The sequence below is a fragment of the Simochromis diagramma genome, unplaced genomic scaffold (assembly GCF_900408965.1).
Source record: "Simochromis diagramma unplaced genomic scaffold, fSimDia1.1 OVJJ01000302.1, whole genome shotgun sequence".
Lineage (NCBI taxonomy): Eukaryota > Metazoa > Chordata > Actinopteri > Cichliformes > Cichlidae > Simochromis > Simochromis diagramma.
Window position 1 is genome coordinate 6,737,957 of NW_024386792.1, and position 26,322 is coordinate 6,764,278.

A 26,322-nucleotide genomic window follows, 5' to 3' on the forward strand; every position below is an offset into this window, starting at 1 on the left:
GATGTAGTCAAAATGTATCACTAAATTGACAACTCGGGAAAAATAATGTTTGTATGTCCTGTCTCAAGATGCATTCAGTACCTCTTGGCTGGACTGATGTAACTCAGTATTAGCAGGGTGTTCTAAAAGTTCCCTGAAAGCCGTCTGTTGATCCAAAACTATACTGTGAGACTAGTAATTCTCTGTATTGGCTTCCTGTTAAATCCACAAACTTGCTCATGCTTAGTTGTCTAGATTTTTCTCCAGAATATTTTACAGAGATTTTTACCCCACAGTCTAAACCACCTTGAAGCGACTGTTATTGTGATTTGATGCTATATAAATAAACCTGATTTGAATTAAATCAAAATTATAAATATAAATAAAAATTATGTTCCACTGTTATCCTGGTGACTGACAATGGCTTCAGAAAATTAAGGCCACCTCTGCTTAAGTCTTTTTTTTTTTTTTTTTTTTTCTTCACTGGTATCATTTACTCCTTGTTGGGACTGTTTGCCAGTAAATATGATGCACCAGCGCCACCTTCTGGTTAAATACTCAAATGTTTAAACTGCATTTTCAGTTACAATATAATATTTTTTTGCTGACTGCATACTTCTTGGTATTGCAGATGGATGCGGTCCTGGTTGTTGAGCAGGACAGATGAGAGGCAACTGTAACACTTTTATTTTCTCCAAAAAGAAATAAACTAGAATCATGACACTGGGCATGCCCAGTAGGATTCTTCCTGCATATGAAAGGAAGCAGGACAATTTTAATCACAAGTTTTGACAAAATTGATACATTTTTTTGATGTAGCTGCAAACATTTTTCTTCCACACACATGGGTACTACACACCGGGCCACAAAGGGATGGACATGGTCAATACTCAGGTAGTCTGTGGTGTTCAAATGATGCTCAGCTGGTGCCAAGAAAATATCCCCCGCATCACTAAACCAACACCAGCCTGAACCATTGACACAAGGTAAGCTGGATCCATGCTTTTATGTTGTTTACACCAAATTCTAACCCTGCCATCCAAATGTTTCAGCAGTTATCGAGAGTCATCAGACCAGACAACATTTTTCCAATTTTCTATTGCCCAATTTTGGTGAGCCCGTGTGAATGGTAGCTTCAGTTTCCTGTCCTTAGTTGTGGCACCCGGTATGTCCATCTGCTTCGAGGATCAACGTGTTTTGCATTCAGAGATGCTTCTAGGCATACCCAATTAAGTTATTGGAGTTACTGTTGCTTGTGAGAATCTTCTCTGTGAATCCTAGAGATGGTTGTGCAGGAAAATCCCAGCACATCATTGGTTTCTGAAATACTCAGATTACTACAATAATCAGACTACAAATACTCTGGCCCCAGCATTATGCCACATTCAAGGTCACTTAAATCCCCTTTCTTCCTCATTCTCATGCTCAGATTGAACATCAGCAGGTCACCTAGACCATGTCTATATGCCTAAATGCACGGAGTCACTGCCACATGACTGGCTGATGAGATATTTGGGTTTATGAGCAGCTGAACAGGTTTACCTAATATAGTGGCCTTCAGTCTATCTAAAATATTAATTTCAATATTGATTTGCATGGTTTTTAAAAGTGGTTTGAGTGCATAAGACTTGGACTTACAGTACCCTTCTTAGGTGTCCTTTTATTTGAAATACAGTGGAAAATGTTCCCATCCACTGTTACAGCCAGGGACACTCTAACAGTCTCACTTTGTGCTTTAAATTGAATATTTTTACCTGTCAGTAAGAATATATGCATTTATTGCATCAAAGGATGATGTCAAAATTCAATTAACCTGTCCCCAGCCTCTCGTCCTCAGGACTCATCCACTGTTGTCGTGGCTACTATAAGGTTGTTTCTACTTAAACAAATGGGAGCACTCAGTAACATCTGGCCACACGGCATTTCGACACAGCAGCTGGTTTTAACTCATGTTAGAAACCCTTCATCAGGGCACAGCACACTCAGTCTGTTTTGTGTCTGTTTCAGTAAACAGTGGCTCATACACATGTTAATAACTGACAGAGAGAACAGGCTGAGAAAGTGCTGGTGTGGCTTGTTTTTGTCACCCTGTAAAATGGTCTCAAGTTTGAGGACATTGTTATCCTAATGCTAGTGTAATGCTACTTTACTTCAACACCAATCACTTTTATGACAGCATTCCTATTTCAGCCTCTCCCTTTTATCTGACTGTGAACTCGTGTCTTGTGTGCGCATTTTAGTGAGCGTTTGAATTTGTGTCATACGACATACAAACTAGCACCCACAAACTTAAAATCTATAAATATTAGTTAGCACTTTATAATGATGTCACGCTATTAAGCACTAGTAATATATTAGTAAGGTACTAGTAAGAGCTTCATTCATCATTTATGATGACATTTATAAACACAGATACATCATTATGATTATATATTTATAAATGACACACTAAGGAGGAGTAATGCTCTGTAAAAGATGAACTAAGCACCTGCCAATGCCTTATTTAATGCTTAATAGTGTGACATTATTATAAAGTCGTTTTTAAGAAGAGAAACCATCAGAATATCTGTGAAAACTCCAATAGACGGCTCGTTTGATCTGACCCATGATGGGAAACTGGTCCAGTATCTAAAAATTCTTTTGCATAAAATGTAGTTTATCAGTATAATATCAGTATTTTATTTAACAAGGGTCTGTCCTGACATAGATTATGATGGATTACTTGATAGATAGATGTTTGTTTATGTCTTATTTAATTATCAACCCTAAAACTGACAAGTTAGCATAGATACGTCAGCCCACTCATCAGCAGTTTTCTGTGGAAATGTGAAAACGAGGACTAGGCCTGGTCCTCTCAGCCACCTCAGACCAAAATCAACTAAATGCTGAACGTCCAGTGTTGCTTTGGCAACAGTTTGAAATGGTTTGCAATTACTCTCTGTTGAATTTTAAAGCGATAAGATGGCCCACTTTACCTCATGTCCCGGTTTGTTGGGATCACACTATTGATCGGTCTTCCACTGTCTATCCTGAAGCGCCAAATGATGTTTTTAAAATCTGCTTCAAAAGACTCCATGATCTGATTTATTTTCTTCTTGAATTCAGATAATCGAAGGTAGACTTCCTTACTTTATGTCGATTACATAAAAATCGATTTTCAGAATTATTTCAGGAAATAATAACATTTTTTATTACAGTGTTATAACTCCATCTGAGTCAAAGTGATCAAAAAGTAATTTCATCACATATTTAAAGTAAGGAAGAGAAAAGAACAACAAACTTTCGGTTTGATCACTTTTATTAAAACGTGACCAGTTTGCATCACCTAGATGCAGCAGACTGTGACAGCACTGAGCAGCTCCTTCAGTGGGAGACTGCGGCACCCACGGTGTGGGACGGAGAGATTTCGCAGGTCTTTCCTCCCCACTGCTGTCAGACTCCATAATAAAGACTTTAACTGATCAAGCACACACATCCATACATATGCAATAATACTAAGTGCAATAATCCTTTCTGTCAACGTTGTATTTTTACTCAGTTGTATATAGTATTTGTATTTGTATTCTATTTTTATCTTATTGTATATTTATTTTATTTTATTCTACTGTATATAGTATTTTATTTTATTCTATTCTGTACAGTTGTGTACTGTATTTATTCTTATTGTATTCTAATTTTTGCCTCATAACTTTTGCACTGTCCACTTCCTGCTGTGACAAAACAAATTTCCCACGTGTGGGACTAATAAAAGTTATCTTATCTTATCTTATCTTATATCTTAAAACCTGTCAACAGAAGTGCTTCATGTCATGATTACACTGTTTGATATTTAAGGATACATTGTGTGCGATTCCTCTCTGTGAATAACAAAGATCAGATGAAGGCAACACAAGAAGAAGCTAAACAGGAAGGAGGCGCTTAAAGAGTGAGACAGTGAAGTAGCACACAGCCAGACTGCTCATCGCGGCGTTGCTTGAAGTGCTGTTAGATGTTGTTGCGGTGTTGTTCGCAGTAGCGGTGCTGATTGTGCTTGTCATGTTTGTTGCAGTCGTGGCAGTGGCAAAGGTGGGAGCGGTTGAATTTACAGTGGAATTTGTCTGGGCATTTGCTGATGCTGCTGATTGATGAGTAAAACATCCGTATGAGACAGAAAGAGAATAAATGAGAAACTGTGTTTTACTCGCCGATGATCAGGATCTGTATCAGAATGGTCAGAAGCATTTTTGATCTCTGTAATGCCTGAAAACCAAAAGGAAAATTGTAATATTTTGACTTTAAACATTACTGTCTAACAAGCAAATGGTCTAAAAAAGAAAGCTGAACAACCTGTTAAAAGTGTGTTACTTACAACACTCCTGTATTTTAATTTCTCTCAGCTCAGTTGTGAACTTGTCTCAGTGCCGAGTCTTCTTGCACCTCAGATGAGCAACTTCGCCTCAAGCTGTGAGTTCTTCCCGTCTTTTATAGTGTGAATGGCAGACATGAGGAATGACATGAAAGAGACACCTTTGAAGGATGGCCATTCCTTTCACAGCAGCCACCTAAGTTTAACAAACTGCTTTGTTCATGCGTGCATCTCCAGGATTGTGAGATTATTGACAGATTACAAAGGAATCGGGTTGGTCGCAGGTGAAGAGAAGCAGGGTGTGTGTTCAACATGCTAAAGCCATGTCTTGTGTATGCATACTTACTGGTGACGTTAACGTGTCACGACCAAGGTTAGAAGAAAAGTCCCACAGACTCATCTAGTGGACATCATCTCTTACAGCAGGATGATTCTGCTTTATTCATATAATCATTTTTTAACTGCACTTAAACAACTTCTATTTTTCTTAGGCTGTCTGGAGAAAAACATGTTAGATCTTCCTCCAGAACAAAAACTCCAGACACAAAGAAAAATCTTTTGATTGAATTGGACTCTTTTTAAAAAAAAAATAACTACAGTGCACCTATCTTCAGATGGCTGCGTCCCGCAGGACATGACAGTGATATGGACCAAAATGTCTGACGAAATGTTTCAAGCAGCTTGTTGAATCTACGCCATGAATTAAAACAGCTCTGAAGGCAAAAAGGGGGTCTAACTCAGTACTAGCAAGACTTTAAATCTTAAGAACGCGATGCTTTTATAGTTCAAAAATGTACTTTTGGGGGACAATCTGCTCATAAATGATCTCAGACTCCCATTTCTGAAGTTCTGAATAAATGAGTGGAAGACAAGAATGAGTCAAAATCCATAACAGATAAATTTTATCACATTTATTTCTGGACTTTAAGTTAAATCTTGGTCAGAGTTCTTCTGTTTCTTTGTGGGTTTGCCGCTCTGCTTCTGTGACTTCTGCAGCAGAGCCAGCGTGTCTCGCTTCTCAATCTTTCTGAGATGTTTCTTCTTCATCCTCTTGATCTTTGACGTATTCCGGATCTGAGAAACAAATGAGACATAAAAGTCAAATATGAGCTGATTGGAATATTACAATAAACCGAGAAAGCATTGACACATGAGGGACTGAAGAATATGCCAGTATTTCTTTTAGCTGGAGACAAGTCGACATACCACTTGAACAATCTCAGCTTTGCGTTCGTTCTCTTCTCGACGTTTTAAGTTTTCTTCTCTTCTTTTCCTCTTTTCCTATTAAAACAGGCAAAAACACAAAAACAAGTGAGGTGCAAAGCGTTGACAACACAATGGTCAAGCAGACCTGCATCACTCACACAGCCTGCCTCCTTACCTCCTTCTGCCGAGCTTTCTCATCCTTAAGCTGCAAAGAATACTGCTTCACCAGTGCCTTCTCCCGCTTGGCCTCCATCTTCTTTTCCCAAGAGGAGCACAATTGTTTGTCTCTCACTAAAGCTGAAAACCTTAGAAGACAAAAAAGGTTCACACTAAAGTTTTACCAACAAACTTTAGGGCGATCTGTACAAGACATCTCATTATAAACGAAACCTTATTGCCAAGAACTCTCATCACCATCCTCATTAACTGCCATGTACGTACTTTTCATTCACATACAGTACTATATAATAATAATAATAATAATAATAATAATAATCGTCCTCACCTCGCCTTGCTCCGGTCCTTCCACACTCTTCCAGATTTCGGTTTTCCCAGAGGAATGGCCGGGCGGGGCTTCTCACTGGGAGCTACGTGAGGCTTCTTCGGGACCGGCTCTGCTGGAACAGGTCTGGACAGAGGAGCGTCTCCGCTGCCGTTAACTGTGGATTTGTTTTCTGTATCTGCCGCTGGAGTCACTGTCTGTGGCTCTGCTGGTTCCGGTGTCGGCTGCTCTGCCCCGGGACAGGGCTCTGGTTCCGCTGGCATGCTGAACCTGTCCTCGGCCGGACTCACAGGTTTCTCCTCTGTATTTGTTTCCTCCACCTCTACCGGTAGCTCCTGGAGGACTGACCTCCTGCTCCTCCGGCTGGGGGTCCTCACCGGGGCTTCAGAGCCGAGCACCGGTGCGGGAGTCCGGAACGTGCGGCCGCTGCGGGTCCGTCTGCCCTCCGCCGGTGGTTCCTGGACCTGCTCCGCTCCTGGTTCCGCCTCATCGGCGGCTTTCTCTTCTGACACGGGTTTTCCTCTTTTTGGCATATTTTTAAATAAAGTAACGGCTCATTACTATACCGTACTTCTGTTTCCACGTGTGAGCTCTCCCAGCGTTGTGTACGTCGCGTTATTTCCGGTGTCGACGATAAACAACATGGCTTCACATTACCGCCACCTCCAGTTCTGGAGGGCAAACTACAAATTTGAACTTCCTCTAAGGAGCGCCATTGTTTGGCTTTAGCTTTTATCATGAAAACGGTGGTGTTTGCTCTTTGTAATAATACTCATAGAAATGTGACACCATCAATGTGTAGCTTAGTTAGCTCCATCAGTGAGTCAGTCTCAGAGATACCTCTAGAGTTAGATAGTGAGTGAATTTAGCTTGTCACAGTTCACATATACACTAATTAAACACACTGGGATTTTGGGTGTCTTCTTTCTTTACAGCCACAATCAAATTTGAGAAGTCAGTGTCTTTGGTTGCATGTCTTATTAAGGCGAGGTTGCTGGAAGTGAACCACAGAACACAGAGAGAAAGATCCTGAAATGACGCTGAAATACAAACAAGAGGACAGTGGTCAAAGTATTTGATGAAGGCTGAAGAACCTCATTGGCCGACTTCATATGTGAACTTTATTTTTTTTTCATATTTTACTAAATTTAAAACAGGGGGATTTCAAATCAAATGTCATGTAAACCTCAGTAGTGTAAGTAGCTGCTGTGAGGCCTTTTTGAGCTTTTTGGGTTGAGGCCAAAAAGACCAGTAGAGGTCCTTAAAGATTTGAACCCTCAGAATTAGTTTGCGCTTCACTGATCTCAACCTGATCCCGATTTACAAACTGATTACTGATTTAATTTTCAGAAATGCAACTTAATAAGTTAAATAAGCTAACAATTTTACTCTTTTTTTCCTTAAGGGCAGCAAATTTAGTTTAAAAAGAAGGAATAGGGCTTTGTTTGGATTCATCACATCACACCCATGCAAGTAGTAAAGCTTGCAACCCCCTTTTTTGATTTGTTGTATTTTTATATTTCATAGTGCAGTTATGACAGGTATAAATACCAGAAGTTATTAGAAGCAGATATTAAAACTGAGACCTCAGTCATGCCATTTAACCTTAGCCGAGCCTTAACTGTGGGAGATGTGAAAACATTTTTTCTTAACTAAAAATCCTCTTCCTTCATTGATGTGATTACATTTAGTCACCCTTCAGACCCTGACGGAAGAGTCTGACTTTAATGCCAGAGTGACTTCATCACTATCCTGGCAAAGTGTGTTAGTGTTTAGGTGTTACCCAAGATCCACAGTGACGGGAGACAGCTGAACCATTTAACAGGTTTCAGTGAACAGTTTCAGGAATGTGCAACAGCACACAATGTTCACAAGCAGTTTTCCAAGGACCAGGACTTCCCTCAGGTAAGTGTTACCAAAACATGGATTCAGACAAGTATTTCCATAGGAACTGGGAGGGTAAGGCTTGCAGTTAACCTTCCAGAACAGAGGAGTCTCCGATGAGACTGAGGAATTGGGACAGGAAAGTGCTGTCAGTAAGTGGAAATGCGAAACAGGTTTGCCTGCTTGAGTCTTCCCTCGACCACACCGACTCCTGGAAAAGAACATACATGCAACTTATAGAGCTAGACAACAGAACTGCACCTGGAGGACAGGAAACTATGACATGATTTGACCTTTCACCTTTTTAGACCTTCCCAAAGCTTCCTTTCTGTCTAATCCAACCATAAAGGGCATGTTAATCGATTATTAACCAGGTACTGACAGGAACACTGAGACAGGTTTGCTTGTTGTAATTTAATTTGCTGTTGTAATTGTAATTTAATTTAATAATTGTATTTGATCCAAGTCTCTGGTACACTAACTGGCAGTATTTTTCAGCATAAGGATGCATCACCTGAAAAAAGCATATTAGAAGTTGCCACTCCAATCCTCAGGCATCAATAAAGTCAATCCAACACGTCAAAGCGTACCAAAGCCTTCTTAAATAGCACAGCTCTGCCCCCTCTCACTTCTATCTGCTGTAAATTTGAAAGCTTTTGATTTTTTTTTTTGCAAGGTCCCAGAAGATAGACTGTTGCACATGTTACTGCTCACAGCAGAAAACAGGCCAAGTGTTTTCAAGTGTTCATGGGTGTTGTTTTGTAGGGGAATCTTGCCCATCACAGGGGAACCTGAACTTGTTTTCCCTCCACACACATGGCCATCCCACCGCTCATAGGCTCATCAGCCTTCTGTATAATTATATTGCTTATAAAGAATTCAATATTTTGTTTTAACTGCGATAAGATCAAAGCTTTAAGTAGAATTAGACTGTGCCTGACCAATTGGTGTAAAAACTTTAAGGCCAAGAACTCGTGACTGTACTGCCTTACTTTGTTCTAAAGTTTTTCAGGGTGGGATCTCACCTGTCAGAGATGAACCAGCCATCCATCCTCCTCTGTTTTTATTTTTTAACAAAATTCTCAAAAACTTGCACAAAGTCTTTATCTCCACATTTTTATCTCTAGTTAAACCACATCCAAACAGTTTTCTCACACAGTGTCCCTGCTCACACCGAGGACAAGGCCAAGTATCTGTAGGCCACCCCACAGTGTCCCTCATAGGTTCATCTGCTTGGGTTTTACTTAGTAGAGAAAAATGCAGGTAACTAAAACACACACACACACACACACACACACACACACACACACACACACACACACACACACACAGTCCAAATGAAACAGCTTACTTGACACACCTTTTAAAGTAAAATATTACATTGTGAATATTTTAAAAAAAAAACGTCTTCAGTGTCTTAAATAAAAGGCCCAACACTGCCACCTGCTGGCTTAAAAGCGTCCATACGGCACAATAATAATAATATTAAAATAATAATAAAAATAAATAAATAAAACTAGGCCGTCCTCTTTTCCTCCTGCCTGGCAGCTCCTTATTCAACATCCTTCATCCAGTATATTCACTGTCCCTCCTCCGCACAGGTCCAGACCATCTGTTCCTCACCTCTCTCATGATTTCCAGACATAAAAATATTGCGGATTTAATACATTGTCTTTCTCTTACCCATATTTCCTTCTGCTGTATATTGTATTTTTACTCTATACTGTCAGATTGTACATTTAAAAAAAGGCTTCTATCCCATAGTTCAAAACAGTGACTGTCATTATTTCAAACCCTTTGAATAAAAAGCTCAACACTGCCCTCTGCTGATGTAAAAGCGTCCACACTCCACCAGCATATCACATGATTTCACTTCCGCGAGCCCAAATGAAACGACTCACGCGCAGTAGATCCAGGGACGTAAGGTCTGTCGCTGACCGTGTTCAGGTAAATTCTGCATGTTTTGGTAACTTTGGATGCGCTCCGAGCCTGAAACAGAGCAGCAGGACTCCTGAGAAGACTCGTAATCATGTTGGTGCTCAGAACTGGCAGCGTGCTGCTTCTGCTGATGCTCTTTGGACGATCAGTGAGTAGACTACGCTTTTAAAGATAAAGTTTTAAACTTGTCTGGTGCATACTCTGCAGCCTCATTACACGAACATGAAATAAGGTGCTGTGATGTGAGATCATAAAGGTTTTTAACATCAGTAGTGTCAGGCTCATGTATCGGTTGTTGTTTGTCAGAGTTTTAGACTATAAAGATGAATGGTCGATACATAGGTTACACGGGAATGTCTAGCAGAGCTGAAACATTTAAAACCATGTTGGGATAACTACAGGATCTTAATGAGACATTTTTTACTGAGACATCCTGAGATCACCTGAGGTGTCAGCCCTGTGCCATAAAAACTCGCCAAATTATGACCACTGCAATATACAGTGCTAAGAAACAGCGCTTCCTGGTTTGCTTATATTTTGGCATATTTGTCACACGTACATGTTTCAGATCATTAAACACATTTGTAATGTTAGACAAAGATAAGCTGAGTAAATACAAAATGTAGTTTTTAACTGATCATTTCATTTTTTAACAAACAAACAAACAAACAAAAGTTATCCACATGTACCTGGCCCTATGTGAAAATGTTAATGTCCTTCTTTCTCAAATTATGAATATACACAGTCTCATTAGCCACACTTAAGCCTGATTACTGCCAGGCCTGCTGATTCAAGAAATCACTTAAACAGAACCAGTCTGACAAAGTGAAGTCGGCTAAAGATCTCCAAAAGTAACACATCATGGAACAATCTAAAGAAACACACGAACTCCAGTGAAGCATTGTGAACAGTGGTGAACCTTCCCAGGAGTGTACGGCCTCGCATCAGCAGCTCATGAAGGGGGTCACAGAAGAACCCAGAACAAGATCAAATGAACTGCAGGTCTCACTTTCCTCAGTGAAGTTCATGATTCAAGAATAAGAAATAAAATGGCCTGTATTTGTATAGCGCTTTAATAGTCCCTAAGGACCCCAAAGCGCTTTACACATCCAGTCATCCACACATTCACACACTGGTGATGGCAAGCTACACAGCCACCCTGGGGCGCACTGACAGAGGCGAGGTTGCCGAACACTGGCGCCACTGGGCCCTCTGAGCACCACCAGTAGGCAACGGGTGAAGTGTCTTGCCCAAGGACACAACGACCGAGACTGTCTGAGCCGGGGCTCGAACCGACAACCTTCCGATTACAAGGCGAACTCCCAAGTCTTGAGCCACGATCGCCCCATAAATAAGAAAGAGACTGGGCAAAAATGGCATCCATGGGAGAGTTCAAGGAGAAAACCACCGACACGTAGAACACAAAGGCACACATTTGAAAAACCATGTTGATGATCCCCGAGACTTTGGGGGAAATATTCTGTGGATCGATGACACAAAATCTGAACTTTTTGGAAGGTCTGCATAAAAAGAACATAATACCAGCAGTCAAACATGGTGGTGGTATTGTTATGTTCTGGGGCTGATTTGCTGCTTCAGACCCTGAACAACTTGCTGTAATTGACAGAAACATGAATTCTGCTCTCAACCAGCAAATTCTGAAGGAGAATATCTGAAGCTCGAGCTCACCGGAGTTACATAGCAGAACAGTGATCTGAAACACACCAGTAATTCTGAATGGCTCAACAAAAAGAAATGAAGGTTTCTTTTGTTAAGTCAAAGTTTGGACTTCAGTCCGACTGAGAGTCTTTGGCACAACCCTAAACAGGCTGTTCATGCTCGAAAATCCTCCAATGTGTGTGATTTAAAACAATTTTGTAAAGGAGAGCGGGCCGAATTCCTCCACAGTGATGTTGCCAGGTATCGCAAATGCTTGATTATAGCTGTTAGTGCTAAGATTGGCCCAACCAGTTATTATGTTTAGGGAGCAATAGCTTTTTTCACACAGCGCCAGGTAGGTTTAATGACTTTTTTCCCTTAAGAAATTAAATGATCATTTAAAATGAATATTTTGTATGTGGTTGGGTTATCCATGTCTAATTGTAAAATGATATGAAACATCTAAGTGTGACAAATATGAAAAAAAGGGGAAAAAAGATTCAGATGTGAATCTGTTGTGTTGTGATCTGTCTGCAGCTCGGGGAATCTCCTTCATTCACTGTGGACTACCAGCATGACTGCTTCCGTAAAGATGGGGAGAAGTTTCAATACATATCAGGAAGTATCCATTATAGCAGGATACCCAGAGTCTACTGGAAAGATCGGCTGCTCAAGATGTACATGGCAGGCCTGAATGCCATCCAGACGTAGGCTTACTTCCTCTCACTCTCTGTAATCTTCACATATCTGTGGAACTGATGTGGAAACTGAAGCGAATGAACTCAGCTTATAAGTTAATAACTGTGGCAGTTTTGCTGTGTTGATGCAAACAAACACATAATCTTAGCACTATGATGCTCTATAAACTAAACTGTAAATAGATTACATGTTAGTGAATCCAAATTAATTTATGGCGTAATCATGACAAAATAGTTATAGAACTAAGGATGTATGATTTGATTTAAAGCTTCACACAAACACATCTGACAGGTTTCCTGTTTGTTTGGATGACACTGACGTTTCAGTCACTTTGCAGGTACGTTCCCTGGAACTACCATGAAGCGGTTCCAGGCTTGTACAACTTCAGTGGAGACAGAGATTTGGAGCATTTCCTTAAGCTGGCGCAGGACATCGGTTTGCTGGTCATCCTCCGGCCAGGACCGTACATATGTGCAGAGTGGGACATGGTGAGTGAAAGTGTTTGTTGACTGTGTTTTTATAATAAACTATTACAGGACACTTAAAACATGCACTTGCCTTTTATTAATAATGTGGAGAGTCTGATCCCTCCATCAGCCTTAACCGCTTCTTACCTGGTCATCTACACAGTTGTTTCCAAAAAAGCTGGGACGCCGTGTATCCGGTCGTTAAGTGATGACGTGACGAATCCTACTTCCGGGCCTAAAGTAGTCTGCGTTTAATATGGCTTTTGTGCTGTTAACATGTTTAATGTTATGTATTTTCTTCTATTTAATCTCAAAAAGCTCCTAAAACAGTCAGTGATCACTGTTGACCTCCCTCGGCTTTTATTACCGCTAATCATTTATTTAAGCTCAGTTTTTAAAACCTTAGGATGTAACTACAGCCCAGCCCATGCAGCAGTATATGAATGACTAACCTCGTATTGTGGATGGATTATCTCAGTTGTTCTCCTGGCTGAAGTTTGGTCCTTTTACAGCATCCTGCCATGCGATTACATTTGTTCCTGACCACCGAGAACACTCACGTTAACTTTTATCGAGTAGAAAAAAAGTTAGCTTTTTTATATTATGCTAACATAGCTGTGTCGCTAGCGGTCACGTAGCACATCATTATATACCAGCTAGCCCAACTTCAGTAACCCTACAAACATCACTGCTGTTTAGTTTTCTGTCTTCATTTATGTTGGAAGTGATAGCAGAGCTGTACGTTTTAATTTGTTTCCAAAACCCCGCAGTCAGGACATGCTATATTGTATTTAGAGCTAGCGAGCTAACTTCTAACTCCGTTAAATGTCATAAATTCCATTTTCATGGATGCCTGGATGTTAAACTCAATTGTTACACCTGGTAGAGCAGAACGCTGATCATTTTATTAAAGATGAAAGACTTTAGACAGTTTTTCAACTCTCAGTAATGCCTGTTACGTCCCCTGGCTAGTCTAGGGGGTTGAAGGGACGAACATAAATGTGGATAGAAAAGGAGGAGCCAAGATGGTAATTTTAAAAGGTTTATTTAATACTGGTGATGGGGTTCAGACCGAGGTGTAACGTCAGGGAGAGCCAAGGCCAACATAACAAACAAAACATCCCTGACGTAGAAATAAAAGAAACTTACCTAACTCCAAAGAAACAAAATATACAACCTATAACCATAACCTACCTAACAACACATAAACAGGAGAAAACAGGGTGTCAAAACAAAAGGCAGCTCTCCCCTACAAGCAGTCCAAACATAAAACAACAATGCTCACACAAAATACAAAGGCATGCAAGCCTGCACAAGTATGGCAACCAAAATGGCCAGAGGGCACAGAAGCACAGCTCCACAGGCCTTAAGTAGTGCTCTGCTGATTACCAATTAGCCGGACTCTGCGCAACATCCAATCAGGACAGAGGAGGTGGAGCCTGGACAAAACAAAGGGTTAATAGGGAGAAGAGACATCCTCCTGGGGGATGTAACACCCCTACCCAGAAAAACAAACGTATAAGTTTGTTAACCTTACACCATCACATTCTTGAGAGGGCATCGGCCACAATATTTTCACATCCTCTCTTATGCTTTATTTCAATGTTGTAGTTTTGTGAAATTAAAGCCCACCTCATCAATCGTTGATTGCTGTTATACATACGAGAGAGGAATACGAGAGGATTGTGATCAGTGAAGACCTCTACAGGTTGGGAAGTAGATCCCACATACACGTCAAAATGCTGAAGAGCCAGAAGCATGGCCAGAGTCTCCTTTTCAATTGTCGAGTACCGCCTTTGATGAGTATCGAACTTCTTGCCAAAGAAGCAGACAGGATGACTCACTCCTTGTCCATCATCCTGAAGAAGAACAGCTCCAGCCCCCACCTCACTGGCATCCACTTCAAGCTTGAAAGGTTTAGAAAAGTCTGGAGCGACAAGAACAGGTGAACTCGATAGAAGACCTTTTGCACATTCAAAAGCATGTTGACACTCAGGACTCCAAATGAATGGTACCTTCGGGCTGCACAGGTTTGTCAGTGGTGTTACGACTTCAGAAAAATTCCTACAGAAACACCTGTAGTAACCAACCATCCCCAGAAATCTGCGCAGCTCACGGCGTGTTGTTGGCACAGGAAAGTTAAGAATGGCATTAACCTTTGCACTGATAGGGCGAACCTTGCCCTGCCCAACTTCCTTTCCAAGGTAGGTCACTGTAGCCTTACCAAACTCGCATTTAGCCAAGATGAGGGTCAAGGAAGCATCAGCTAAACGCTTGAACACAGTGGTTAAGGTGTCAACATGCTCTGACCAGCTGGAAGAATAGATGACCACATCATCAAGATAAACATTACAGTTTGCCACACCAGATAATACAGTTGACATTAACCTCTGAAAGGTAGCAGGAGCATTTCTCATTCCAAATGCCATGACTGTATATTGTAAAAAGTGATCAGGTGTTACGAAAGCTGAGATTTCTGATGCTCTTTCTGTCAGAGGTACTTGCCAATAACCTTTAAGAAGGTCCAGCTTACTCACATAAGCAGCAGATCCGACGCTGTCAATACAGTCCTCAATACGGGGCAGTGGGAAGGAATCAGGTACTGTTACTGCATTTACCTTGCAAAAGCGAGGTGTTCCATCTGATTTTGGCGTAACCAGGCACGGAGAACTCCATGGACTATAGCTTGGGATAGCCAATCCATGCTTCAGAAGGTAGTCTACTTCTGTGTTCATCATTTCCCTTTTTGCCATATTCACACGGTAAGCATGCTGCTTAATAGGCACTGCATTCCCAACATCAATGTCGTGTTCTATTACAGTAGTACGGGAAGGCATGTCCCCAAAGAGTGTTAAATGAATGTTGACGAGCCTTTCAATGTCCAACTGTTACTCACGGGTCAAGTGGGACAGATATATAGACAACTGGGACAGTACCTCAGAATTAAGCATTCTGGCATTCTGGTAGCTGGCATCACAAAGTTTGAGCCCGTCTTCATCTAAACTTGACCTCAATCCTGAGGAAGAGTTCAACAAGAGAGTTTCTGGAGATGAGATTTGCTCTGACGGAGATGCCACAGGCTTATCCGCGGTGCCACAGAAAGAGTCAGCTCTAGAATGAAAGGATTTGAGCATATTGAGATGGCACAAGCGTGTTTTACGCTTCCTATCTGGTGTTTTAATCACATAGTCAGTGTCATTTACTTTCTTATCCACCTGATATGGTCCACAGAAGCGGGCAGACAGTGCAGAGCTAGCAGTTGGTAGAAGAACCAAAACCTTGTCACCTGGATTGAAAGATCGAGGAACGGCTTTCTTATCATACCAACTCTTCATCTTCCCCTGAGCAGAGGAGAGGGCTTCTGCAGCTGCCAACCTGGCCTTATGGAGGCGCTCTCTGAACTGTGAAACATAATCCAGAACATTAGTTTTCACAACATGATCTGTTGACAAGAACTGTTCTTTCAACAACTTCAAAGGTCCCCGAACAGAATGACCAAACACTAGGTCATTTGGGCTAAACCCAAGGGACTCTTGCTTAGCTTCACGCATGGCAAACACCATCAGGGGTACTCCCTCATCCCACTCTTTTCCAGTATCCAAGCAGTATTTCTGCAAAGTTGCCTTGAGTGTCTGATGCCAGCACTCTAATGCTCCTTGAGACTCAGGATGGTATGCACTTGACACAACATGCTTAATCCCCAGAGTCTGCATGACCTGCTTGAAAAGTTTAGACAGAAAGTTAGTTCCTTGGTCTGTCTGGACTACTTTTGGTAAACCAAAAGTAGTGAAGAACTACTTTTGGTAAACCAAAAGTAGTGAAGAACTTTGTCAAAACTTTAATCACCAAAGGTGCAGTTATTCTCCTGAGTGGGACAGCTTCTGGAAAACGAGTCGAAGTACACATTGCAGTCAGTAAAAACTGATTACCATTCTTTGTCTTGGGCAATGGACCAACACAGTCCACAATGACACGTTCAAAAGGCTCACCAAGTACTGGTATAGGATGAAGAGGAGCTATAGGAACTGTCTGGTTTGGCTTTCCTGCAATCTGACATGTTTTACAAGTGCGGCAAAACTCAACTACATCAGCCTTCAATCCTGGCCAAAAGAAATGGTTGAGTATCTTGTTGTACGTTTTTGTAACTCCCAAATGACCAGACAGAGGGTGCTCATGTGCAAGGGAGACTACGTAGTGATGATACTCAAGAGGCACAACAATCTGATAAGTAGTGCTCCAGTCACAGTCATCAGAACAGCTCCCCTCTACGTCTGCTGTTAAACTTGGGTGGGCAGTCCACTTGCGCATCAAGACCCCATCTTCCAAGAAATAAGAAGCCTTTTTATTTCCTGTTTCAGAAAGAGAAGTAAAGCATTTAGTCAATGAGGGATCAGACTTCTGAGCAGCAACAAGGCTTTCACGTGTGACTGGCAAGTCTAACTGTGGGAGATGGAGATCCTTCCACTTCTCAGTAGTATCCTTTGAACCACTTTTAAGATCAATCAGGGTTTGCAAATCATCTGTAGCCAGAGCCTGAGCCAACGAAGAGTCCGACAAATCAATTTCTGCAGCTTCACGTCTTGCTTGAGCCCTGGTGAGAACACAAGCAGGAAAAACAGATGGAAAACATGTTGCTAGGTCGTTGCTCTTCAAGTGTGATTCTGGATCATTTGTTACTTCGGGAACAGGTTGCACTTTTCCACCAGCAATATCATTTCCCAAAATAAACTGCACCCCTTTTATGGGAAGTGAGGGGCGTACTGCCACAGAGAAGATGCCATTAACCAACTTTGATTTGATGTGTACATAATGCAAAGGAGCTTCAACATAGCCCATTTCAACTCCTTGAATCAGAATGCTACCATGACAAGAGGAATGGTCACTCAAGGGTAATACATCAGATAAAATCACAGATCGTGACCCTCCCGTATCTCTGAGTATTCGAATGGGTTTTTCATCCTCAGGCTTCCCAGTCAATGACACAGTGCCATCTAAGAGGAAGGGTTTGAAGCAGGGATCAACTCCTTCACTTTGGTCCCCTCTCTCAGCACGAATGGTTTTAATTAAACCTACTCCTTTTGGTGACTGGTTCTTGCGCTTCAAAGCGGGACATTCAACAACAACATGACCAAGTTTATGACAATAGAAACATTCCCTTTCAGTCCTTGGAGCAAAAGTCTGTCGTGGGCTTGAAGGATCCTTTCGTGGGGGAGGTTCCCTGGTGGTAACTTCACATTTCTGCACAAAAACAGTTTTATGAGTCAGCACAAATTCATCAGCTATCACAGCTGCTTCTTTCAAAGTGGAAACCTTCTGTTCATTAAGGTGTACAACAATGCGTTCTGGCAGGCCATGTTTGAACTCTTCCAGCAGTATCAGTTCACGTAAGGAGTTGTAGTCAGGAACTTTACTTGCCGTTATCCATCTATCAAAAAGAGTAGCTTTTTCACGAGCAAACTCCACAAAAGTCTGATTTGCTGTTCTTTTGTGATTGCGAAAGCGTTGCCTATACGCTTCGGGAACAAGTTCATAAGCAGCAAGGATAGCAGACTTCACTACATCGTATTTCAAACTTTCTTCCAAAGACAAAGCAGAACAGACTTCTTGTGCTTTGCCTACCAATTTGCACTGAAGAAGCAATGGCCAAACTTCTCTTGGCCAGTGCAATGAGGCAGCAACACGTTCAAACACATTGAAATATGTATCAACTTCTGATTCACGAAATGGAGGTACCAACACAATGTTTTTACTCACATTGAAACCACCTGGGTTTACATGGGAGGAGGTTGTTTCACCAACAGATGAATTTGCAGAACTAGGTTGAGTAGTAGTACTTCTTGAAGTCTGTGCCTGTAACTCCAACTGACGCAGTCTGACCTCCCTTTCAATCTGCAACTCCAGCTCCAACCTTTTCAGCTTTAACAACTTTTCTGTCTCTGTTTCCAACTCCAACCTGCGAAGTTCCAACTCTGCCTGACAAGCTTGGGCTTTATCCTGAGCCTCCAATTGTAATTTAGCCAAACGTACCTTGAGTAATACTTCTTGTCTTGAACGAGGAGAAGATGGAGTAGCAAAAGAAGGTGAGCCATTAGTGCTTAACTTTTCCACCGTTTGTTGCTCCCCAGCAGCAGGGTTTTACCCTTCTTCCTTTAACACAGCAGGCTTCACTCCTTCATTAGGAGACCTGTCAAGAGGAACTGGCAAACGAGGTGATTTAGAAACAGGAAGCAGGCCTTCTTCTACAAGTTTGTTTGAAACAGCAGTTTTCAAGTCCTCTTTCACCATTTGCCTTGATACATTTAACTGTATTTTCATGGATGCCTGGATGTTAAACTCAATTGTTACACCTGGTAGAGCAGAACGCTGATCATTTTATTAAAGATGAAAGACTTTAGACAGTTTTTCAACTCTCAGTAATGCCATAGTGATCGTTTGATATATGGACCTGCAGCGGAGTTTAGGTCCAGACACGGCTAGTGACGTCAGACTTAACAACCGGATAGTGCAGTGATTTGGTGATGTTTTTATTCACACTTGAGTACAAAAAAGGTAATTTTGGATTTGAAGGTTATCAACGTGCCTCAAAAAGGTTGTGGATGGGCCATGTTTACCACTCTGTAGCATCCCTTCTTCTTTTAACTACAGTCTCTAAACATGTGGGAACTAATGTGACCAACTTTAGGGAGAGGAATGTTGTCCTGCTCTTGTTTCATATCAGATCTAGCTGCTCAACAGCCCTGGGGGTCTTCTTTGCAGTATTTTTGGTTTACTAAAGCACTAAATGCTTTTAGATGGTGAGAAGTCTGGAAGGCAGTCAAGCCTGTTCATTATCCAGGCTGCAAAGTCATGCTGTTATAACAGAAGCACTGTGCAGTTTAGTATCATCTTCATCTGAAATCTGCAGAAATTTATGAATCAGATAGCATTGATTTTCTTTTTATTTAAATGTTTGGTCAGAAACTGTTGATGAATAATTGATGGATAAAAGGATAAGTAACAAATTTCAAGTGTTGAGTTGATCCTCTCGGGACCAGGAACACCGCTGTAAAATTTTATATTTCCCTCTGGATGAACCGAATTGCAAAGCTTCCCAACCTTTGGTGCAAAGCATCATAACATTCCCAGAAACCCATCACGCCTCATAATTAACCTCTACTGCAATGCTGTGGTCCCCATAGTAATTGTCTTTTTAGCAACGAATAGAAACAGAGTTTCTATGCTATGCCATGCCTCAAAGCTTTAAACATGCATTTAGCAAAAATTTCTTAATATTAGTATGAATTGCAAGTTATATTTCTGCTGTTTAAGTTTCACTGGACTTTATGGTGTATTTAAAATTTCACGTTATCTATTTTTGTGTATTTCTGCCAACCAGGGTGGTCTGCCTGCCTGGCTTCTCAAAAAGAAAGACATTGTACTGCGCTCTACAGATTCAGGTGAGAAACAAAAGCAAATGGTAATGTAACCAGTACAAATTGTATATACAGCACAATTCGCAACAGAGTCATTTGTGTATTCCAGACTACATCGCAGCAGTGGATAAATGGATGGGGAAGTTGCTGCCTATGATAAAGCCGTATCTCTATCAGAATGGTGGTCCGATCATCACTGTTCAGGTGAGTCCAGGACTTTCCTGGTCTTTGGATTTGTACCTGCTTTAGCTGCTGTTGTTATGTTTTACATCATCATTACATACCTGTTTGATAGGTGGAGAATGAATACGGCAGTTACTTTGCCTGTGACTACAACTACATGCGTCACCTGTCCAAGCTGTTCCGCTCTTACCTGGGTGATGAGGTGGTGCTGTTCACTACAGATGGGGCTGGGCTGGGCTACCTCAAGTGTGGCTCAATACAAGACCTCTATGCCACTGTGGATTTTGGGCCGGGTAGGTATCTGTCAACGGTAAAATGCAGAGTGAGGTGAACACTCTAAGCTGAAAACTTCTTGTTTTTTTTCTGCACTGACTCCTTGTCACATTTCATTAGTCATTCACAGGGAAGTAGCAAAAACAAATGCATGATTATTATTGTCTCTTCCTTTTGCTAGGTGCTAATGTTACTGCTGCCTTTAAAGCACAGAGACAAGTTCAACCTCACGGGCCTTTGGTAAGGGTCGCCCTCACAATGTTCTCACAGCATGGTACGTTTTTTCTTTAGGTGCTCACGGTGTTGTTTTTAATTCACAGGTGAACTCTGAATTTTACACTGGATGGCTGGACCACTGGGGATCACATCACTCGGTCGTGTCGCCCACTCAAGTGGCTAAGGTCCTCAGCGAGATGCTGCTCATGGGAGCAAACGTCAACTTGTGAGTTTATGGATCTCAGAGACTGATTGTTAGAGACAGTGAAGGGCTGTATCATCTAAAGCTAGAAATGTATTGGTGAAGTGATGCCTCCAGGGATCAATCCACTGCTACAACTGCCACCTAATACAGTGATTGGCCAAACATGGTGCACAGGTAAATGATAGAAGGTTCTTATCTATCAGACATTATGGCAGCATCATGTTGCTTAGCAGCCACTTAGCAACATGCTAAAATGACCTATTTCTAGGATTTATGCACTGGCATTGTATCGTTTTAATTTTACAACTGCCACACAAACATTAAATTAGATGTTCCTAGCAACAACCTTGCAACAGGCTTAAGTGACAAAAATCTTTGGTACCTATCTACCACCCCATCCCATAATGCACTGAGCATTTCTCCTTCATTTACCTTTTTCATTCTCTTGTGTTTATACACGATTCTACATTTCCACAGTGTGTCAGGGTGGTGTGATCAAAGTTTCAGCCAAATGTTTCTTCTATAATAAAAAAAAAGACATCTCCTTTGACAACACAGTTGTGAATAACGGTAACAAAGAGGCATATGAGCTTCTTAGGTGACACCTACAGGGAGCAGGTGAAAAGAAGCAGATCTGTAAAACATTATTACTCTGTGTAGTGTGTGATTAATAATGAGTCTGATCTTAAATCCACACTTGAATATTTCCTTCTTGAGAAAAAAAGGTGCAACTATGGCAAACAGTGATTGAAATGGGCTAAATCAGCGGTCCCCAACCTTTTTTTGCGCCACCGGACCGGTTTATGCCCGACAATATTTTCATGGACCGGCCTTTAAGGTGTCGCGGATAAATACAACAAAATAAAACTAGTACCGGTACCGAAAAAAAAGAAGATTTATTCATAACACACGTGAAAAGACCCAGGAAAACCGAGTAAACGATAAAAACGATAACAAAATAATGCTGAAAACCGATAAAAACCCTGAAAACTATACATTTCACACCTGAGCCTCAACTCTCGCGGCCCGGTACCAAACGACTCACGGACCGGTACCGGTCCGAGGCCCGGGGGTTGGGGACCGCTGGGCTAAATCATTGTAAGAATATACACATTGCTATGTAAAATAATTGGATACTAGCTGATTGCTCTACATTTGCAAATGCAGCAGGTGCATATTTTAGTTTATATACTCACCTTCCTTCCTCCTCACACAGGTACATGTTCATAGGAGGAACCAACTTTGGATACTGGAATGGTGAGTCCACTTTGACAAACTGATCTGCTGAGATGATGATTGTTTCACATGACTTCTGACGAAAACACTGCCATTTGTCTGACTGTCACTTAATACCCTCAGGGGCCAATATGCCATACGCTGCACAGCCTACAAGCTATGACTACGATGCTCCGCTCACAGAAGCCGGAGACCTCACAGAGAAATATTTTGCCATCCGAGAGGTGATCAAAATGGTACGAACAAGCGTAAGCTTCTACTTTTACAGTGTCTAATATCTGTGAAGGTAATAAAACACTGTGGCAGCATTTCATTAGCATACGCTAACTGTAGTTACAATAAGTAATTCATTGTTTTTTTGAGTACGGTTTTTCTTGTATAAGCCATTCTGACAAACTTGCATTTTTCCAACAGTACAGTAAGGTACCAGAAGGGCCGATACCACCAACAACTCCAAAGTATGCGTATGGTGCCGTAACAATGAAGAAGGTGGGTGATACTCATTACCTTTAATAAAGTCATTAAAACAGCTACTTTTTTAGCACTTTAATAATGATTTTCACATTGCTTTATTAAAAAATGGATAATGAAGCTTATGGACTGATGAAAATTAAAGATTAAAGTTTGACCTTGTGCCACCTGCAGCTCCAGACCGTGTTGGATGCCCTAGACGTACTGTCCCTCTCTGGCCCTGTCAGAAGCATCCATCCTCAGACTTTCATCGACTTGAATCAGGTACCAGTAATTGTTCCGTTTTTCCCGTTTTATCAGCAATAATAACTTTGTACTGTCATTAACGAGTCTCTTATGCTCCTCTAGGCTTTTGGTTTTATGCTCTATAGGACCATCCTGCCCATGGACTGCACCACACCAACTCCACTGTCATCTCCACTGAATGGGGTCCATGACAGAGCATACGTGTCAGTGGACGGGGTGAGTATCAGATGTTAGGTGGAGGTTCTTCTTCATATGAACCCCGACTTTATCACAGTTCGCTCAGTCAGTTCAAGTTTAGACTAGCTGTTGTTCTTAAATATTTCGGTGGAAGCCAAACGTATGCATCATTCAACTTACACAACTTTTGCTTTCATTAAGTTGTTGTCTTGTTTTTTTTGATTAGGCTCCTGTGTTCATGTTTAGTAAGTCACTTATTTATTCATTAACAAACTTCGATGTCTTTTGCATCAAAACCCATAATTTTTTTTGCAGTAACCGCTGTGGATAAAACAAGAAAGATCATAATAAAATCATTAAAGATGCAGCTGGATATGTTACAAAAGATGAAAACAGAAATGAAACACTGAAAAGAACTGATCTGCAATAAGCACAAAGTACAACCGCATACAATGACACGACAAGGACGGCACACTTTACTGCCAAACAACAGCAGGATAAATAAAAAAGAGATATTCCACAATTCAGGTAGAACTAATAAAGTCATTTTGTCTTTATTAGTTCTACCTTAACTGAGCAGAAAGCTACTATATAAGAAGTTCGGCATGAAGTTGGCAACATTTGAACAAACTGATCAGTTTTGCATGATTGTGGTGTAGTAGTTGTAGAGTTTTCTGCCAGCAGAAGAAACCCATAAAACCACTTTCCTTTGATTATTGTTCAGTACAAATAGAGACCCCAAAAGGTTGATTCTGTTCATCTAGATGTAGCGTTTTTGGTGGGAAAAACATTTAGTTTTTTCGGTCTCAGCTGACTGCAGGTTTCCCCAACCTTATAAACAGTACACAATGCACAACAACTGAAACTAGCCCACTGAATGAACGATGGGCTGTGAGGTCAGTTTCTTGATCATTAATATGCAAATTGTCATGACCATTGATCAGCAACTACTGATCAAAGAGCACTGATCAGTGAGAGACCACCATTCACAGAGACCTTTAAATCATTCTCTCCTTTTTCACTGAGTAGGTTTTATTTATTTATTTATTTATTTTGCATCTGGATTCTTCTTCCTTCATCTCAAAAGAACTGAAATTAAAAGAAAAGAAAAAGGAGCTCTAGATGTTTAGATTTCCCTCAAATTTCCTTTAAAATCTTTTTCAGATGTGATACTTGGTGTGGGGTTTTTTGTTATTATTATTTTGAAAATAATATTTTAAAAGTGCCATTTCCGTTACCTCCTCGTGGTTCTTAATCTTTCTTACATTTTCATTTAAGTCTAAAACTACAGGTAGTATAATAAGATTAGTAAACAAAACAGGTTAAGCTTTTAAACTTGATATAATCTCCACTTTTTCCCCAAAAACTGCTTTGTACTGATCAAGAAAATGTGATTATTTCTGCTATAATCTGGATTTTTTTACAGATTTTTTCTTATTTCTTCTCAAGCTGGCTGTAGGAATTCTTGAAAGGGATAAAGTCTTAAGCATCAATGTAACCGGGAAGGCTCGAAGTCAGGTGGACATACTGGTGGAGAACATGGGCCGAGTAAACTACGGAAAACAGATCAACGATTTTAAGGTTTGTTTCTGTGCTACAACATGTCGTGCTGATGTTTGTCCTTTGGACATTTTAGTGTTTGTGTAAGTATCCCAGGTCTACGGTCATGCGGAATTTGGTCACTTTTGTAAAAATTGTCCAGAGGTTCATGTAGGGTTTTTTTTGGTTCTTCAGAGTTTCATCAATCAGAGATCAGATAATAAAACATAATAATTGACACACAAACAAAACTATTTTCTGTTTATCTATTATTATTATTATTATTATTATTATTATTATTATTATTGTTAGCTGTTTAAAAAAACAGTCCCATGAGATCTTCTCTTCTCTTATCACAGGGCTTGGTGTCTAATCTGACCCTGGGGGCGGACCTTCTCACCGACTGGACCATGTACAGTCTCAGTATTGATGAAGCAGTCATGAAGGGCCTCCTCGGAGAAAAAGAGCCTGCACTTTTTGATCCACCTCAGCCAGCTGATCTCTCCCCTCCAGCTTTCTATGGGGGAAGCTTTGTGATACCCGACGGCATCCCAGACCTCCCTCAGGACACCTACATCAAGCTGAGCAGTTGGAGAAAGGCATGTGACATGTTTTATAGCACGCACTGGTGCTAACTTGTCAAAAGACAGGTTTTGCTTTTCTCTGCTGAATGTTCTTATGCATTTAATATTTTTGGTTTTAGAGGGTCTGCTGGATAGAAGGTGACAGTTTGACCTCAAAGTACATGTGTTTATGTGACAGTATACAGACTGAATATTCATTTTTAGTTGCATCCTGGTAAATGAAATTATTGTGTACAATTTTTTAGGACCAGGTGGTGTATTAGACCTTTGACATCTAGATAGATACACAAGATATTTTTAATTTTTGTTAATTATTTAATTTTATTTTGATGAAAAATGGGCTAAGTAGCTTGTCTTTGTGATTTTGTGTTTTTCAGGGACAGATCTGGATAAACGGCTTTAATGTAGGACGTTACTGGCCGACTCGAGGGCCTCAGATGACACTCTTTGTCCCTGCTAACATCCTCAGTACAGCTGCACCAAACAATGTGACCGTCCTGGAGCTTGAAGGGGCTCTCTGCGGCTCTAAAGCGTGCACTGTGGAGTTCACCAACACCCCCATCCTCAATGCAACAGTCCAGTCTGACTACAAACAGCACAGGAGGCTGTTTGTTAAAGAGGATTTACTGTGACGATAAGAAAACTCCCCGCTGCACAAAAGGGATCTATTTGCACATTTAGACTCATTGATTTAGCACTTGTTGGGTCACCTCAACAATCTTTCTTTTTTTTAAACTATGAAAAGTGGTTAAATTTGGGAAATAATATCAATGATGTGTGTTTTTGTGCATTTTGCTGAATTATTTTAGCCTGTTTTTTATCAGCACATTAACTTCGGGTTTCTCTACCTCACTGATTCCACATGATTCCAAATTCACAGACTTTTTTTCCTCTTCAAAAAGGGAATGAAGTGAAAGCCACTGAAAGCAGTTTTTTTTTTTTTTCTTTGTTGTTCAAAACTCAGATCAGGGAATTATTGTATTTTTAAATTACTGCGGGATTGCTGCTTTTATTCTTTTACATTACATTACATGCACTCTGAGTTTGATTTACCTTTATACACCTTTCAAATAAAAACCAAATAATTTGGAATTTCAGAAA

The 26,322-nt window shown here is 40.8% G+C and overlaps 2 protein-coding genes across 2 annotated transcripts; one reads left to right on the plus strand and one right to left on the minus strand.

Annotated features, from left to right (window-relative positions):
* Positions 1 to 5,220: 5,220 nt before the first annotated feature.
* On the minus strand, positions 5,221 to 6,683 carry ccdc86 (coiled-coil domain containing 86). Its single transcript, XM_040024083.1, has 4 exons — positions 6,036 to 6,683; positions 5,706 to 5,835; positions 5,531 to 5,605; positions 5,221 to 5,398 (listed from the first exon to the last, which is right to left on the minus strand). The coding sequence occupies exons 1-4, from the start codon at positions 6,563 to 6,565 to the stop codon at positions 5,249 to 5,251; spliced, it is 885 nt and encodes a 294-aa protein (XP_039880017.1). The 5' UTR covers positions 6,566 to 6,683; the 3' UTR covers positions 5,221 to 5,248.
* Positions 6,684 to 9,791: 3,108 nt separating this feature from the next.
* On the plus strand, positions 9,792 to 26,322 carry glb1 (galactosidase, beta 1). Its single transcript, XM_040024082.1, has 16 exons — positions 9,792 to 10,002; positions 12,051 to 12,220; positions 12,550 to 12,700; positions 20,055 to 20,115; positions 20,201 to 20,295; positions 20,387 to 20,567; positions 20,729 to 20,787; positions 20,868 to 20,989; positions 22,185 to 22,225; positions 22,328 to 22,440; positions 22,619 to 22,693; positions 22,850 to 22,939; positions 23,024 to 23,137; positions 24,548 to 24,679; positions 24,997 to 25,236; positions 25,599 to 26,322. The coding sequence occupies exons 1-16, from the start codon at positions 9,946 to 9,948 to the stop codon at positions 25,851 to 25,853; spliced, it is 1,956 nt and encodes a 651-aa protein (XP_039880016.1). The 5' UTR covers positions 9,792 to 9,945; the 3' UTR covers positions 25,854 to 26,322.

Bases quoted from the DNA above. Each gene is read 5' to 3' on its own strand.
- glb1 (XM_040024082.1), top strand. From the start codon at position 9,946: ATGTTGGTGCTCAGAACTGGCAGCGTGCTGCTTCTGCTGATGCTCTTT. The intron at 12,701-20,054 runs GTGAGTGAAAGT...TCTGCCAACCAG, and splicing joins TATGTGCAGAGTGGGACATG to GGTGGTCTGCCTGCCTGGCT. The intron at 23,138-24,547 runs GTGAGTATCAGA...TTTCTTCTCAAG, and splicing joins CATACGTGTCAGTGGACGGG to CTGGCTGTAGGAATTCTTGA.
- ccdc86 (XM_040024083.1), bottom strand. From the start codon at position 6,565: ATGCCAAAAAGAGGAAAACCCGTGTCAGAAGAGAAAGCCGCCGATGAG. The intron at 5,606-5,705 runs GTAAGGAGGCAG...CTGTTTTAATAG, and splicing joins AGAAAGCTCGGCAGAAGGAG to GAAAAGAGGAAAAGAAGAGA. The intron at 5,399-5,530 runs GTATGTCGACTT...TTTGTTTCTCAG, and splicing joins AAGCTGAGATTGTTCAAGTG to ATCCGGAATACGTCAAAGAT.